The sequence below is a fragment of the Nerophis ophidion genome, linkage group LG21 (assembly GCF_033978795.1).
Source record: "Nerophis ophidion isolate RoL-2023_Sa linkage group LG21, RoL_Noph_v1.0, whole genome shotgun sequence".
Lineage (NCBI taxonomy): Eukaryota > Metazoa > Chordata > Actinopteri > Syngnathiformes > Syngnathidae > Nerophis > Nerophis ophidion.
In genome coordinates, this window is record NC_084631.1 from 1,205,524 (window position 1) to 1,223,620 (window position 18,097).

Genomic DNA, 18,097 nt, shown 5'->3' on the forward strand with positions numbered 1-18,097 from the left:
ATACCTCTATATCATAGGTTGCCAAATTATGATAAATAATGATACCTCTATACTGGAGTGGCCAAGGTGTGCTAAATAATGATACCTCTATACTTGTCCAGGGTGTACCCTGCCTTCCGCCTGATTGTAGCTGAGATAGGCGCCAGCGCCCCCCGTGACCCCAAAAGGGAATAAGCGGTAGAAAATGGATGGATGGATGGATATACTAGGAGTGGCCAAAGTGTGCTAAATAATGATACCTCTATACTCGTAGTGGCCAAAGTGAGCTAAATGATACCTCTATATACGGGGTGGCCAAAGTCTGCTCAATAATGATATCTCTATATATGGGGTGGCCAAAGTCTGCTCAATAATGATATTTCTATATCAGCTGTGGCCAAAGTCTGCTAAATAATGATATCTCTATATCAGCTGTGGCCAAAGTCTGCTAAATAATGATACCTCGAGACCATGGGGGGCCAAATTTGGCTAAATAATGATACCTCTATACGAGGAGTGGCCAAAGTGCCCTGAATAATGATACCTCTATATACGGTGTGGTCAAAGTGTGCTAAATAATGATACATCTATAGAAGGGGCGGCCAAATATTGCTAAATAATGATACCTCTATATCAGGGGTTGCCAAAGTGTGCTAAATAATGGTACTTCTATACCGGAAGTGGCTACGGTGTGCTAAATAATGATACCTCTGTACCAGGTGTAGCCAAACTGTGCTAAATAATGATACCTCTATACCAGGTGTAGCCAAACTGTGCTAAATAATGATACCTCTATACTAGGAGTGGCCAAACTGTGCTAGATAATGATACAGCTATACCAGGGTTAGCCAAATACTGCTAAATAATGATACCTCTATATCAGGGGTGGCCAAAGTGTGCTAAATAGTGATACCTCTATATTAAGAGTGGCCAAAGTCTGCTAAATAATGATATATCTCTATATCAGCTGTGGCCAAAGTCTGCTAAAAAAAATACATCTATAACACAGGTGGCCAAATATTGCTGAATAATGATACCTCTATATCAGGGGTGGCTAAAGTGTGCTAAATAAGATACCTCTATACTAGGAGTGGCCAAATGTGCTAAATAATGATTACTCTACAAACCCTGTTTCCATATGAGTTGGGAAATTGTGTTAGATGTAAATATAAACAGAATACAATGATTTGCAAATCCTTTTCAAGCCATATTCAGTTGAATGCACAACAAAGACAACATATTTGATGTTCAAACTCATAAACTTTATTCATTTTTGGAAAAAATAATTAACTTAGAATTTCATGGCTGCAACACGTGCCAAAGTAGTTGGGAAAGGGCATGTTCACCACTGTGTTACATCACCTTTTCTTTTAACACTCAAACGTTTGGGAACTGAGGAAACTAATTGTTGAAGCTTTGAAAGTGGAATTCTTTCCCATTCTTGTTTTATGTAGAGCTTCAGTTCTTCAACAGTCCGGGGTCTCCACAGTTGTATTTTACGCTTCATAATACGCCACACATTTTCCATGGTAGACAGGTCTGGACTGCAGGCGGGCCAGGAAAGTACCCGCACTCTTTTTTTACGAAGCCACGCTTTTGTAACAATTGTATTGGTGAAATAAGCAGGGGCGTCCATCATAACGTTGCTTGGATGACAACATATGTGAATTGTGAATTATATTTATATAGCGCTTTTCTCAAGTGACTCAAAGCGCTTTACATAGTGACACCCAATATCTAATTTACATTTTTTAAACCAGTGTGGGTGGCACTGGGAGCAGGTGGGTAAAGCGTCTTGCCCAAGGACACGACAGTGACTAGGATGGCACAAGCGGGAATCGAACCTGCAACCCTCAAGTTGCTGGCACGGCCACTCTACCAACCGAGCTAAGCCGCCCCAAAACCTGTATGGACCTTTCAGCATTAATGGTGCCTTCACAGATGTGTAAGTTACCCATGCCTTGGGCACTAATACACCCCCATACCATCACACATGCTGGCTTTTACACTTTGCTTATAACAATCCAAATGGTTATTTTCCTCTTTGTTCTGGAGGACACCACGTCCTCTGTTTCCAAATATAAATTGAAATGTGGACTTGTCAGACCACAGAACACTTTTCCACTTTGCATCAGTCCATCTTAGGTGAGCTCGGGCCCAGCCAAGCCGGCGGCATTTCAGGATATTGTTGATAAATGGGTTTGGCTTTGCATAATAGTTTTAACTTGCACTTACAGATGTAGCGACCAACTACAGTTACTGACAGTGGTTTTATGAAGTGTTCCTGAGCCCATGTGGTGATATCCTTTACACACTGATGTCGGTTTTTGATGCAGTACCGCCTGAGGGATCAAAATTCCGTAATATCTTTGCGTACATGCAGTGATTTCTCCAGATTCTCTGAACTTTTTGATGATTTTACAGACCGTAGATGGTAAAATCCCTAAATTCCTTGCAATAGCTGGTTGAGAAATGTTGTTCTAAAACTGTTCGACAATTTGCTTACAAAGTGGTGACCCTCACCCCATCCTTGTTTGTAAATTACCTAGCATTTCATGGAAGCTGCTTTTATACCCAATCATGGCACCCACCTGTTCCCAATTAGCCTGCACACCTGTGGGATGTTCCATATAAGTGTTTGATGAGCATTCCTGAACTTTATCAGTATTTATTGCCACCTTTCCCAACTTCTTTGTAACGTGTTGCTGGCATCAAATTCTAAAGTTAATGATTATTTGCAACAACAAAAAATATTTATCAGGTTGAACATCAAGTATGTTGTCTTTGTAGCATATTCAACTGAATATGGGTTGAAAATTACTTGCAAATCATTGTATTCTGTTTATATTTATATCTAACGCAATTTCCCAACTCATATAGAAATGGGGTTTGTATCAGGGGTGGCCAAAGTCTGATAAATAATGATACCTCTATATCCGGTGTGGTCAAAGTCTGCTAAATAATGATACCTCTATACCAGGGTTGGCCGAAGTCTGGTCCAGGGAGGGTCGAGTGATGGTGGGCTTTATATATATATATATATATATATATATATATATATATATATATATATATATATATATATATATATATATATATATATATATATATATATTAATATTTTTTTAAATGTGCTGTGGACAGTAAAAACACTTTGGACACCCCGCCCTATATGTACTAATTTTCTGCCAAAATGGAAAGAACAGATACATTTAGTAAGAAAAGAGCACTTTACTGATGCATATTATTTCCAGGCCATATAATCATGTCAGTGGTGGGCAAAAGGGTTAAAAAAAAATGTTTTTAAATATATATATTTTTTAAATTATTTAAAAATTTAAAAAAATATATATATTCTTAAATCACTGATCAAAATGATATAACTATATAATATGTACATAGTATTTGGATAATAAGGGTATTTAAGATCAAAGTAAAAAAAGGATCAGCCTCAATTTTGTATACAGATGAATATTTAACTTCTAGCATCGTGTCTTACGAACACAAATGTTAAAAACATCCTTACATTTTTTCTTCTTGCAACATTGGATATATAGTTTACACTATTCATTTGGAAACACTGGAAACTACCACAATTAGTAACATGAATACAAAACAATGACAATAAAAAGTGTGTTCCCTTCAGCATCGCAGACCCTAATGATGTCTAATGGGGGGCCTCCTGCTTGGTTTTAACCCCAGGACACCCGACTCTCTAATTGCCATGGCAACTAATGAGATGGAGAGATGAAAAGGCCCGTTAGAAATACTGGGGCTATTATTAACCACTTTATAGCGTTCCAAACAAGGCAATTAAAAGGTTTTAAGAGTTTGAAAGTTTAAAGAGCATTACGATATTATGCAGGCATCAAGTGGCGCACCTGAAGCAAAAAGTCCAAAAGGTTAAATTGTATTTTGACAACCCAGTAGGAATCTCCACGATTAAGCTGTTTAAAGTAAAAACATATTCTACATAATTCAGATTTATTGAAATTAACACTTTCAAGTCTTGACTATTAAAAACAGAAATAACCTACAGTGGTTTCTTAAAATAGACTTTTATTTACATGTAAAACAAATACATTATACAAAAACCCGACAATTTTTCTTTAAAAACCAAAACCAAAAATCATTCCTATTTACATAATAACATTTTATCAATGGAAAAGCCTTCTATAAAAAAAAAATAAAAACAATTAATACCGAGAAGGAATAACTGGCCTGAGTTGTGCCTGTCAGTGGTCCAAAAAGTTAAAAATACTTCTCTGGGGGCCTTTTGTATGTGCAACAGACGTGTCCAGTCTGCAAACCCTCTTCGCTGCTGGGTTCATCGCAGCCGTGTTCCTTCTCTTCTTCATCGTCTGTGGATCAAAAATAACATTCTTCATTGTCTGAACTGTGACAAATCCATGAAGCTGCATACACGGAGTATGTGGGCTTTGGCCCCATCTACTGGCAAAACACAGGCATCTGACTAATAATAAGCTCTGGAACAAGACAATACATTTCAGATTATGAGCGTTCAAACTATTTCCAAAGGTCCCATCCTCAAAAATGAAGGGATGGGATGGCACTTTGAAATATTTACAACCCCAAAACCAGTGAAGTTGGCCCATTGTGTAAATACAAACAGAATACAATGATTTGCAAATCCTTTTCAACTTTTATTCAATTGAATAGACTGCAAAGACAAGAAATTTAATGTTCAAACTGAGAAACTTTATTTTTTTGCAAATAATCAATAACTTCAAATTTAATGGCAGCAACACTTTGCAAAAAAGTTGTAACGTGGGCATTTTTACCACTGTCTTACATGGCCTTCCCTTTCAACAACACTCCGTAAACATTTGGGAGATGAGACCAATTTTTGATGGGAAATGAGACCAGTGATTATATGCATCAATTGTTCATTCAAGGCTAAGGCCAAATATGGAGATACATATTGTGTATCGCGATATGGCCTAAAAACATTGAGATATTAAAAAAAGGCCACATCGCACAGCCCTAACCTGAAGTATCGAAGGTCACGGGCATTACCGCTTACGTGCAGTGATTTTTCCATATTCACAAAGTAACAATTTGAATGTGGACTCGTCAGAGCACAGATCATTTTTTTCACATTGCATCAGTCCATCTTAAAAGAGCTTGGGCCCAGCCAAGCCGGCGGCATTTCTGGGTGTTGTCGATAATTGGTTTTTGCTTTGCATTGTAGTTTTAACTTGCACTTACAGATGTAGTGACAAACTGTAGTTACTGACAATGGTTTTCTGAAGTGTTCCTGAGTCCATGTGGTGATATCCTTTACACACTGATGTCACTTTTTGATGCAGTACCGCCTAAGGAATCATAGGTCACGGACATTCCATCCATTCATTCATTTTCTACTGCTTATTCCCTTCGGGGTGCGCTGGAGTCTATCTCAACTATAATTGGGCGGAAGGCGGGGTACACCCTGGACAAGTCGCCATCTCATCACAGGGCCAACAGATAGACAGACAACATTCACACTCACATTCACACAAGGGCCAATTTAGTGTTGCCAACCAACCTATACACAGGTGCATGTCTTTGGAGGTGGGAGGAAGCCGGAGTACCCATAGGGAAGCCAAGCAGTCACAAAGAGAACATAAAAACTCAGTTCACGGACATTCAATGATGGTTTTCAGCCTTGCCGCTTACACGCAGTGATTTCTCCAGATTCTCTGAAACTTTTGACAATATTACAGAATGCCGATGGTGAAATCCCTAAATTCCTTGCAATAGCTCGTTGAGAAAGGTTATTCTTGAACTTTTGGACGATTTGCTCACGCATTTGTTGACAAAAGTGGTGACCCTCGCCCCATCCTGGTTTGTGAATGACTGAACATTTCATGGAAGCTGCTTTTACACCCAATCATGGCACCCACCTCTTCCCAATTAACCTGTTCACCTGTGGGATGTTCCAAATAAGTGTTTGATGAGCATTCCTCAACTTTCTCAGTCTTTTTTGCCACTTATGTCAGCTTTTTTGAAACATGTTGCAGGTATCAAACTCCAAATGAGCTAATATTTGCAAACAATAATGTTTACCGGTTTGAATGTTAAATATCTTGTCTTTGCAGTCTATTCAATTGAATATAAGTTACAAAGGATTTGCAAATTATAGTATTGTTTTTATTTACAATTTACACAATGTGCCAACTTCACAGAATTTGGGGTTTGTATAATTTTGCAAATAGGCCACTAATTCTGCAAATGGTACTTATGAAAACCCCTTTGGAGGCAATTAAATGGTTTAATCACCATGTTAAGAAGCTTTTTATCAATACTTTGTCAACTACTATCTATTGTTACTTCTCTATGACTTACATATTGTTGTCTGCGCCAACGAGCACATTTAGCCTTGTGTACCTCTCTGCCTTACACACCAAAAACATCTCTTCTTGTGCAGTTCCACTCAGCATTTTGAGAGCATACTGGAAGCATAAGCTTGAGCTGGGAGTAGCCAGGTGTTGCACTCAACACGCCACAAAGGGTAAGTGTGCTGCAAAGAACCCTCATTACCTTCAATCTTTTCCATCTTTAGCGCTTGTGAAGATCACAAAAAGCAAATATAATATATCCTCATCCTTTTAGATCTCACTGCAGCCTTTGATACCATTGAACCCACGGTCTTCCTTAATAGATTGGATAGTATTGGCACCACAAACACCGGAGGTGGGGGAAATAATCGATGAGTAAACGTCAATAATATACTTTACTGTAAATAAAGTAATGCACACAGTTCTCAAATTTGGCTGACCGCCGTGAGCCACCTTATCGAGAGATGAGACCAGCTCCTTTATTTTAGGGCACTTTTGTTCCAGTTTTGCAAACATTTCCATTCATTTAATAGATGTGGGAATTATTTTAACAGTTTCTTATTACAAATGCACAGTTCTTAAAGTTACAAGAGATAAACGCTCATTTGGTGAAACGAAAAAAAAACTGCAAAACTGCATCAATATACATAAATTAAATATGCAGGTCCCAGGACTGGTTGGGGACCACTGCTCTAACCGACTGACTCTATGGTAAAGATGTACACTTGGCCTATCTTCTTCCTTGGTGTCAAACAATAAGACGTTATTTCTATGTGTAGTGCTGATTCTTCTACTCACATGATTCTGAGGAACGTCTGAAGTGGAGCCGTCCTTCTCCGGCGACAACGTCTGGAAGAGAAATCCGCGACTGTTTCGGGGTGCCAGTGGATTTCCCTCGGAAATGGAGGCTAACTTCTGCAGGACAGACGGAGGCTGACTCAAAAGGGAACCTCTCTTCACCTGCAGGGATGTAATAGGACACACAGTCACAAACAATATACATTGATAATAATAATAATAATAGATATGACAATAATAATAGGAGAGTGCTAATAAGCTACTAAGTGACTCTAATAAAGTTTTTATACACAATGGCTTACCTGTGACGGCTGCGAGGGTCTGAGAAAGGGATTGAGGGATGATATCTTTTGTGTTGGTGGTGCTGCCACAGGAAGCTCTGGTTTGTAAATGAGCAATTAGTCATTTTCAAATTCTGTATTTGTATCTTTGTATGTGATCTTAACACTGAGCTCTATGGCTGTTTCTGTTAAGTTCATTAAAAAGATTGTGACGCAAGTGGCGTTCTGATGAGACTCAGTATCAAACCAACCTTTCTTCTGCAGCGTCTTGGCAGTCAGCTTCTTGGCCAACCTCATGAAACGACTATCTTCCTCTCCAATCTTCTCGTCATCCTCATCCAAGTCCAGAGCGGCACCTTTTTTGGCTTTCTGTTGGGACTGAATAAACGTACGTAAATAAAGAATTGTACTTTTCTAAAAATATGAGTTTTAAAAGAAAAACCTACCTGTTCTCGGAGCCATTGTTCTCTTTCCAACCTCTCCTTCCTCCTCCGGATTTCATTCTGATCTACGTCTTCGTCCTCCTCCTGCTCATCCTCCTCACCCTCAGCTCCGGTTCGGTCTGTGTAGAAGTCGTCATCTGCCAAGAAATATTAAAATTATAATTTGTTTTGTAATATAAATGTGGGAAAAACTAAATATGCGCTATTGCTATTGTTTGTAAACGCACCCATGTTTTTCCAGCGGAAATGCCGAGCTCGTCCAGGGCCATCAGAGTGCAAATCGCCATCCGCCAGGTAGCGCTCCTGGTACAGCCTCAGACGTCGTTTGTCATCATCCATTATCTGCTTCCTGTTTAAAAACATGTGCAATACTATAACCTCAAAATAATAGCTTATTAATCATTTCAGGAGGACGTTGCAGTGTTAAATGTGGCAGACAAAACATGCACATGCTTAATAATAAAATGGCTGTGCGATAAATCTTGTCTGAGTGCGCTAACAAATTAAGAGTCCCAGACAGATAGCTCACACAGGGTTTTTCATTCATTTAACTGAATGTGGCGTGCCGCCTTGTTTTATTCATGGCCGCCACACACTGAAAATACGTTTTAACGTAAAAAGAAATTAAGGTGTTATGATGCATTGTAGCGTCCAGAAGTCACAAGTTTCACGCTATTTTAAACTTTTATTGCCAATTGTGTGATGACATAGGTTTTACTTTTTGTGCAAACACTTTTGTCTCTGTGCTTCCCCAGACAGACAACACTGTTTGACAAAATCCAAACCACACAAAAAAACATTATCACCAGCAAATTGTTACAGTATGAATGGATATATATTGGCTATTAAGTGCGCACTATTGACGAGTGATGCACCGAAAATTCGGCCACCAAAAAAGACTGACCACCGGAACATCGCTGCCGAAACTGGATGTAAACAAGATGCACGGGACTGTCTAAAATGTAGCAAGCATGTCTGCAATGTTGACACAACTTTGATGTATCCAAAACATAACCATGGATAGCGATCTACAATATGTGTTAACACTAAGAGGACAGTGGCGACTTTTAAGGAGCGAAAGTAGCAGCAGAGCCAAGCAAGTGCGACATGCTCGCTGCAATCCCCTTTCATCGGGGACATTGAGGGACAGAAGTAAGGTACAGAATCTATAAACACGAGTACATTATATAATAACAACAGTTTATAAACACGAGTACATTAAATAATAATACCAGAAAAGATGCCAAATGTGTTGCTTGTAATTTTTAATGAACTAGTAATTGAAAGTCTATAAACACTTTAAAAAAATTCTATAAATACAAAAAAATAAGCAGCAACTATTGAAAATATGGCAAAGCTACATAGAAATATATGTTGATATGGATCCTAATAGATTTTTCTTTTTTTTAAATGTTTGTGTGTATTTTTGGCACGTTTTTCTAAAGAAAATCATATAGCAAATAAGCGATGATGTCATGGTGACCATGCCCCTAACCACGCCCCAATCGCCAAAGGTATCTTGGCAAATCCAGGGGAAACCCTGCTCACATTTAATACCTTAATACTAATTGTAGTAATAGAATATTTCAATGTAATAACACGTTCACTTGCAATTATCTTGTTCTTTCAAAATTGCACTTTTAAATCTTCAGGGGAAGTTTAAACTGTCCAAGGTTTCTATGGTAAAAAAATAAAAAAGAAGTACATTTTTAATCTTGTAACAGATTTGAGACATTTTTAATACTTATGTGTACTATGACTCCAATCTAATTGGGATTAATCGATTTAGAACCTTATGAATCAAAATCAAATAAATTTGAAAAATGACGAAATGATTATTTTGTATAAACCAAAGAGAGTAAACCCTATGGTAAAATACACTTCACAACTGCAGCGTGGGATCTAAAATGTTGCTCCTTACCTAACAAAAAGGGCTAACTGAAAGCAGCCAATGCATGGGGCTTATGGCATTCTACTCACATGTGGATCTTGTTGACCTGGTCCTGCAGCTCTTCATCAGAGGGTAGCTCCTCCAGAAGCTCTTCTTCCTCATACTCGCTCCCTCCGTCGTCGTCTTCGTCGTCACTCGCTTCTTCGCTGCCCGACAGCTCGGCCTCAGAGTCCACAAAGTTAGTCAAGCGCCTACAAAAACACCACACAAGTCAGCACAGAGAATGTACTATACTGTAAATTCCGATTTATGTATAAATAAATAGCTATATTAGAATAGTTTTGCCCATGATGAAAATAACTTCAATGTCAACAATATGCAGATTCTCCACTCACATTTTCTTCTTTTTCGCTTTCTTAATACTAGGTGCAAACACTCCATTAATCTCCTCCTCTTCCACCTCGTTGTTCTCTTCTTCTTCTTCATCATCATCTTCTACTCCCTCGCCTTCACTGACTTCATCATCGTCTTCCTGTAAAACAATTAGAAATGTGTTATATTGATTCAAGGTAAACCAAGACATAAATGTTTGCTTCTGTGGGCTGGAGACAAGCATGCTGACATACCACATCTGACAGAAGCCGGAATTCACAGTCTTCTTCTTCCTCCTCCTCCTCCTCCTCCTCTGGCATCTTTTTCCTATCAGAGAGAAAGTATAATGTATATTCTTTAAGAGGGACACCAGCATTTAATAAGAGACTTAGACTAGACCTAAGGAAAGTAATGCAGACAATCATACGTAACAATATAATAGTACCTGTCTTGTGCTGGGGAACCTGAGTGAGGAGAACCTAAAAAATACATAGAAAAAAACAAACATATGTTAAATATTCAATTCGCACAAAAGTAATGAGACAAGGAGGGTACCTGAGATGGGAAATTTGCCAGAGCACAGCCCTAGCAGTTGATCCATGGTGTTGTCTTCCTCGTGTTCTTCCTCCTTGCTCTTTCCAACCTGTGACTTCTCTTGCTTCTGTGTTGATGGAAATGCTCCTGAGCACAGTCCCAGAAGTTCCTCCATTTGTGTTTCCCCGGGGCTTGGTGCCGCTTGGCCACTATTGCTGCTCTCCGCCGTTCTAAAAACACCGGAGCACAGACCTAAAAGCTCCCCCATGTTGGCATCCATGGCATTTTCGTCCAGGCTGCCCAAGATCAGCTGTCTCTTGTGGGAGTGGGCTGGCGCACCAGGCCGAACGCCAACATTCAGGAAGCCGTCCGCGTCGAGTAATTGGGAGTGGGCGTCGTCCTCCAGTGAGAAGCGACCTTGGGAATCTCCGACCAGGCTGGGCCCAGCAGCCACTGCACCCATGGTCTCGGAGTCCACACCTGGTGAGGGAGGTGCGTACAAGTCTTGGGAGTCCTCAACCGGGAGGCACAGCGATGGCTCAGAGAGTTTACCAGAGCTCTGGCGAACAGAGAACCAGTGAAGATGTCACAAACACTGACCATCACACACGACTACAAACATTTTTTCTAATTGTGCATTTACGAGACTGAATAGTTTCAGTATTTGGGTGATGTTGAGCGGGCCTTAGTATGGGGAAGTATTTGTTTAAGTGGAAGTTAATCCTTCAGGTTGCGTGCAGCTGCAACAGGACACCTGCCTTTACACACATCTCAACAGGCTTTGGGATGAAAGAGGATAGTTTGGAATCCACAGAACGTTTCCCTCCTTTAAAATGACTAAAATAGCTGGTGTGGGAATACAGACAGCCATGGTGGAGGAAGAAGATCGCCCAACGTGCCTAACATTTGGAGAGGCAGCTGATGGTGACCTATCGCTCGACTGTCGAGAGCCTGCTGACGTACTGCATAACAGTGTGGTACGCCAGCTGCACTGAAGCAGACAAACAGGCGATTCAGAGGGTCATAAAGTCGGCACAAAAAATCATTAGCTGTCCCCTGCCCTCCCTGAAGGACTTACACAACTCCCGTTGCCTCAACAGAGCAAAAAACATTACCAAGGACAGCACACACCCTGGCTTCCACCTGTTCGACTTGCTACCATCAGGCAGGCGCTACAGGTGCATCAGAGCCAGAACAAACAGGCTCAGAGACAGCTTCTTTCCCAAAGCTGTCACCATGTTGAACTCTAACTTAAAATAATAATAATTCGCCCCTATACAATATCATGCCCTAATACCCTACTGTGCAATGCTACCCTTCGAGTGCAATACGTCCGACACTGATTGTTATTTATTACTTCGGTACTCCTGTCTAGCTCTGTATATTGTACAGTATTTGTATTTTGTACTTCTATAGTGTTTTGTATATTGTACAGAATTGCTTATTATTTTTATTGGATAGTAGTCTGTTTATTTCAATTGATAGTTTTTCCTTTATTACTCTTATGTCATTTATTTCACCCCATATTTGTTCCCACTACCACACCTTAAGTTGGAGTCTTTAATCTCGTTATATGCAAATATAATGACAATAAAGTTCATTCTATTCTATTCTATTCTATTCTATTGCAGACATGATGCAAGAGAAGGCAACACATTGAACATGACAGGTTCTACTGGACAACCAACTATTTCTAAATGCGGATGTAACTATCAAAATCTCACAGTACAATATTGTCACAGTATTAAAGCCACGGTACAATATTATTGAGGTATTTTTTCCAAAAATAAAATAACAAAAATAAGACTTGGTAAAAATGTGATCTGAAGTGGAAGGACTGTTTAGGATGAATACGATTACTGTAAGTGAGTTGAGTTTGTGTTTATTACGTGCATGCATACAATGATACATCACAATATCCAGTTTCTCTATTCAACATGTTCGAAAAGGAGTAGGAAGAAACACAGCGTATTTAATCCTACACTTTTTCCTTTACATAGCAGTTGCTAACCCTTTTGTTCACTTCCTTTTCTCAATTTTATTTCACAAAATACTCAATAAGCAATAACATAAAAAAAAATAAAAAAATATTTAGTGAAGTAAATTGTATTTCATATGGTTATATAAATAAGATCATCTAGAAAATGAATGGACAATGAAATAAATTCAGAATGTTTATCACGATTCTTCTTCTTTGGACTTTGTAAACTTTAAGTCTGAAGAGGTTTCTTGAAGTGGATTATAGTAGTTCATTGTTTGATGTATTTGCTTAATCCATTCCGTAATTTTTACTTCCAGGTCTTCCAGCACGGTGAAAGAGGGGTTTGTGCATCTGCCTCACAATACGAAGGTCCTGAGCAGTCTTGGGTTCAATCCCGGGCTCGGGATCTTTCTGTGTGGAGTTTGCATGTTCTCCACGTGAATGCGTGGGTTCCCTCCGTGTACTCTGGCTTCCTCCCACCTCCAAAGACATTGATTGGCAACACTAAATGGTCCCTAGCGTGTGAATGTGAGTGTGAATGTTGTCTGTCTATCTGTGTGAATCTGGATGAATTAAGGGTTTTGAATGTTCTCTATCCATCCAAATAATGTGCAAATAGTACTAGATGTATCAAACTCAAGATACAAAATAAATTTGCAGGCAGGCACTTTTTAATCACGTCGACAATGTAATGGCCTGTCACATGTACGGTTCTGGTCAGCACCAAGTAAGTGACATGACTTAATTGTGCGGGTGTGATCTTCCTCACTTCAACATACATTTGTGGCAGCATTTGTCAAGCAAAATATGCCCAGCTAAGCAACTCGAGAACAGTTTTGATTTGGGCTTACAAAGTAAACTGAAATTAATGTTTCATCCAGACGCATACATTTGGCCAAATGTGGCCAAATAGACACATCGTGGGTTTCCTGGACAGGGTCTATATCGCAAAAATTTTTTTTAAAGACAATCCCTTTGCCATATTCCACTAGATTTTTAAATATATAAATCACCCGCTTGAATATTCCCTCTTTTTTTCTATGACTCTCATCATCATTTGGGATGTCTGTTTGTTGTGATTTTCCTTCCTGGTTCGATGACCTGCCTTATCTTGCCTCTGATTGGCCCGTCCCTTATGTTTCCATAATCTCAACCAATCATGACCCATCATGGTAAACAACCAACCAATCATGGATGTACGTGCAAGCACAACTTGGAAGGAAGAAGGCGAGGCGTTTAGTAGCCCAAGGAGTTTTGCAAGGGAGTGACAAGAAGGAAAACAAATTAGCGGCATTTGGTCATTTTAAACGTGAAATAAATTATATCAATAATTTCTTAAATCATATCTTGTTTAAAAATATATCGATATATCTTACAAACTCGATGTATCGCCCAGTCGTAGTTGTGTCGATTTAGTTTAGTTCATATCCATCCAGATCAAAATGTATTCCTTTTGTATCATCAATCCATGTTTCTGTGACAGCTATCACTTTGAAGGGTTCATTGAATTGTTTTAAAAAGTCCTTCATGTGCTGTAATTTGTGGGAAGCTTCTGCTATTAAAATGAATAATGGACAATTTGTTATCACATTTAATGTTGCTGTTATATAGTTTATCTGTATTATAAAAACAAGTATTACTAATGTGGGAGAGAACATTTGTATCTGGATCTATACAACGTTCCAAATCCTGTTTTTTTGTGATCTTTGTTGCAGAAGTTTTTCAGTTCCATATTTTCTTGTTCAACAATCTTTAATGTTGTTTCAATAATCTCTATAAGTGTAGGTGGATGCACTCCTGAATCTATGTATTCTAGTTTAGTGGTTCCTTGGAACACAGTAGTGTTGGTGTTGAATCTAGGTGTTTGTTTCCCATCAGACTCCATTATCCCTGCTTTCTTCAGTCGCTTGCTTTCTTGCCGATTTCAGCATTACGTTTCGTGAGATGCTCATTCATGTACACATTTGTTCCCTTCAGCTAATTGAACACAAAGATAATGCTCAAATGTTCTAAACATATTCATTATTACTAACATTAATTTTATGGACAAAGAATTGTGCGGGAACATCCATTGTTACAAGCAAATATTTAAAAAAAAACGTCAATATAAACATCTAGTTTACGGGTGTAAAACAATAATGTTCAGTTTAGTGTCTGTCTTTATACTTTTACTTTCTGAGAAGCAGTGAACTCTACAGTAAACATTTTTTATGTCAGTTTGGAAAATTCTGTTTCTCAGAAAAGTAAAATGATTATTTAACTTTTAATTAAGTAAAAACCTTACAAATTAATGGCTTCAAATACCTTTCCCGGCTGATAGTTTATCAAGTGCTTCTCATATATTGTATTCCCCGTGGTGTGCAATGTCCGCGCTCCCACTCGCCGTGCGCTGTGACCGGCTCTGTGCTGGTTTGGAAAGGCTTGAGAGGAAGGTGGCGTGTTTTGCTTGGCAGTACGCATACTTTATTACCTCTGCTAAAGATGTTATGTTTTTGCCAGGGTTTGTTTGTTAGCAACATAACTCACAGCTTTGGATGGATTTTAATGACATTTTCAGGAAATGTCTGGAAAAAAAACAAATGCTCTAATCTACTTCGAACACCGCTCTCCCGCATGCTTCCTCTTTTTCCTCCCCTTTAAGACACCTCACACCGATGCGCAGAGGTTTTTGGGAAATCTAGTTTATTGTAAGACCGGCCATGGCACCAGAAAAAACTATACTGACCGAGTTTTTGTTTGATACAGTCATACGTCAAGTCACTGTGACGATTTTGAAACCGCAATATTTACAATACCGGTAAATCCCTACTAAATGCGATAATAAAAGGTAAAAATAAAAAGGTGTCTTCGCGTAAACTAAGTTCACTTTGCATCTGGCATTAGTGACAGAAATACTAACTTGTTACTGAGCATGCTAAGCTAGCTAACACCAGCTAGCTAACATGACACAAAGAACCGAGTCTCAAAATAATGTGGCTGTAGCTTAACACTAAAAAAATTATAATTAAGGCATCAAATTAATCAACTCATTAAATTAACAAATCAACAACTCGTTGACAAGTTGTGAGCAAGTCTCTAAAACATCCTCCTTCCTACTTTTATTTTTTTAAACTCTAAGAAGTGTTAATGGAATTATTTGAGTTGTGATCTTCTTCAGCCTGATTGCATTTATTTGCATTGTTTGTTGTTGGGGTTTTTTTTTACAAGGAAAATATCAACATGCCACTCAAGTTGCAGTTTTAGCAATAGGAAACTGCAATAAGAACTGCCCTTTATTATTACTGCTTTAAAATTTGAAATCATTTTTTGTTATCTATTTTAAATATATATCCTGCACTTTAATCATGTTTTTTTTGTATTGCTTAAAAATAACTGGTTAACTTAAAAAGTGATTTTTCTCAACTTTTCAATACATTTCAAAATAACAGTTAAGAGCTGTAATTACATTACCATACTGTGATATATTTGCCTGTGGTTATCATACCATGTCTCGGCAAGGCAAATGAAAAGCACTGGCAAGTATTTTACGTTCTTTCTCACCTTGGAAGCAGAGCCAAGGAAGCTGGGCCTGAAGAGGCAGGGAGAAGGGGAGCGAAATAGTGGTTGGGGGTTGGAAACTCCTCTCCCTGAGCGCTGATAGCTGACAGGTTGGTAAGAAGTGATCATTGATCCGGCCAGCTCAAAGCTGCTGTTGTTGCTGATGTCCTTCATCAGGGACAGAGAGTCATCTTCTTCTGCAGACAAAGACGTGAAGCTTTGAGTGAAACAGTTACATTGCTATAAAAAAAACAACCCTTTATACTACATTAGATGTTTGGAAAAACGTACCCATCTTACTAGCACCGTCTTGTCCAGGAGGACCAGATCTCCTTCCACTATCACTAAAAAGAGATTTGAATGTTTACACATGACATGAACAAATAGATCAACTGCAAAAAGGTACTGTGTAGTTTAATAATTAAAAAAAAAGGTTCTACACAAATCGGGGTGGCCATACTTTGGAGATATATTAAACCCCGCAACCTGAAAAGCCAAATCCCTCACCCAGTGCGAGAGCAGGAGTTGCCTGGAAACAATATGAGTGTTCCATCAGTGTTCATCAGGTCTGGAGTTACTGGTGGGCCATGAAGAGCCACAGGAGAAAGACTCCTGATACTCTGGACTACACTGCCTTCCTCCTCCTCCCCCTCATCATTTCCTCCCAACAAGTCATCCACACCCTGGGACAAAACAGTAGGATAAATGAGGGAGGAAAAAACATTGCAGGAGCAGCAACGACAAACTCTTAACCTCTTCTGCCTCAGAGTCATCAGTCATTTCTGCCTCTTCCTCCTCCTCTCCACAGTCTTCATTATCAAGTCGATTCAGCTCTGCCTTGCGCGCCCGCTCTTCCTGTCTCCGCTGGGCCATGGCTAGCAGCAGTCGCTGCTTCAGGGTCAGCAGTTTCTCACCTATGAAAGCAGGCCACCATTGCTAAAAGTCATTACTTTTTTTCTCCAAAAACATAATTCCAGAGACTGGTAGTTTCTGATGAACACAAAGCCTCCTTATCCATACCGGGTTTGGTCACTGCAGGCTCCTCTTGTCCTTCTTTAATAGTGACGGTGACAGAATCGGCGTGCAACTCCTCCTTTCCAGACGGCAAGGTGTCTTTACGGACAATGTTGAGCTGCATCGTACGCTCCCCTTGGGGACGAGCCGGAGGCTGGACGTGTCGAAGGTATCGCTCCTTCAGAGCCGCGACACCTGAGAGGAGAGAGCGAGAAGGGCATTAATATAAGCAGAATGGTAACAGGCGCAGCTATTGAAGGCATAACTCACCTGGGTTGAGTGGTGCGGGTTCAAGTTGTACAAAATCTCCAGCATTAGCGCACAACTTAGCAACAGGTGGCGGGTCCAGGCCAAGCTCCTTCAGTCTCGTTAGTTTGTCCTTTTTGGGCTTGGTGGACGGCATCTCCGAGGGCTCAGCTGACACTAGGTCAGTATTAGAGTCGGCTTGAGGCATAACCGAACTCGCAGGTCTGACTTCTTCTTGCCGGGCATGAGAAAGCCTGTCAGTTTGTTCTGAAACGTCAACAGCGGGAGCCTCTTCTCCAAATGTAGGTTTCACCGCAGAATCAGTTGTGATGGACTCCTGCAAGCTCTCTGAGAGATAAAGCATTGGAGACATTTCCTGTTCCGTTTGTAAAGTCTCAGCTGCGTTTTGGGCCTGGCTCAGGCTCTCCTGTTGCGGAGATGAGGTTGCGGCTGGCTGAGGGAAGGGCTCAAGGTGAGAGGATGTGATGTGTACAGGAGGAGCAGAGTCCGGCTCTGCTGGCAAGTGCTGGGCTTCACTGGTGGGGTTGGCAGGAGGTGGTGGTGGTGAAGGTTTCTCCAACATCACTGCTGAATATTGTCTTGATCTAAAAGACCAAAGTAGTATATCAGATATAACAGTAATTAATTATGAAAATATATCAGTGGAGGTGGAATCCATT

General features: G+C 39.7%; 1 protein-coding gene across 3 annotated transcripts in view; it reads right to left on the reverse strand.

The window, feature by feature from the left end:
• Positions 1-4,020: 4,020 nt before the first annotated feature.
• LOC133539562 (claspin-like) overlaps positions 4,021-18,097 on the reverse strand; it is a 28,701-nt gene continuing 14,624 nt past the window's right edge. For 2 of the 3 annotated variants that reach the window (XM_061881562.1, XM_061881561.1), the window contains exons 8-24: positions 17,442-18,022; positions 17,178-17,366; positions 16,911-17,071; positions 16,665-16,840; positions 16,449-16,501; positions 16,161-16,354; positions 10,661-11,198; positions 10,551-10,584; positions 10,360-10,432; positions 10,129-10,265; positions 9,823-9,984; positions 8,070-8,191; positions 7,846-7,979; positions 7,651-7,777; positions 7,421-7,497; positions 7,119-7,280; positions 4,021-4,340 (exon numbers count right to left, since the gene is read on the reverse strand). In XM_061881562.1, coding sequence (XP_061737546.1) covers positions 4,215-4,340; positions 7,119-7,280; positions 7,421-7,497; positions 7,651-7,777; positions 7,846-7,979; positions 8,070-8,191; positions 9,823-9,984; positions 10,129-10,265; positions 10,360-10,432; positions 10,551-10,584; positions 10,661-11,198; positions 16,161-16,354; positions 16,449-16,501; positions 16,665-16,840; positions 16,911-17,071; positions 17,178-17,366; positions 17,442-18,022 — 3,046 coding nt within the window. In that variant the 3' untranslated portion in view covers positions 4,021-4,214. The remainder of the gene's footprint in view (positions 4,341-7,118; positions 7,281-7,420; positions 7,498-7,650; positions 7,778-7,845; positions 7,980-8,069; positions 8,192-9,822; positions 9,985-10,128; positions 10,266-10,359; positions 10,433-10,550; positions 10,585-10,660; positions 11,199-16,160; positions 16,355-16,448; positions 16,502-16,664; positions 16,841-16,910; positions 17,072-17,177; positions 17,367-17,441; positions 18,023-18,097) is intronic. The other variant, XM_061881563.1, reaches the window with a different exon arrangement.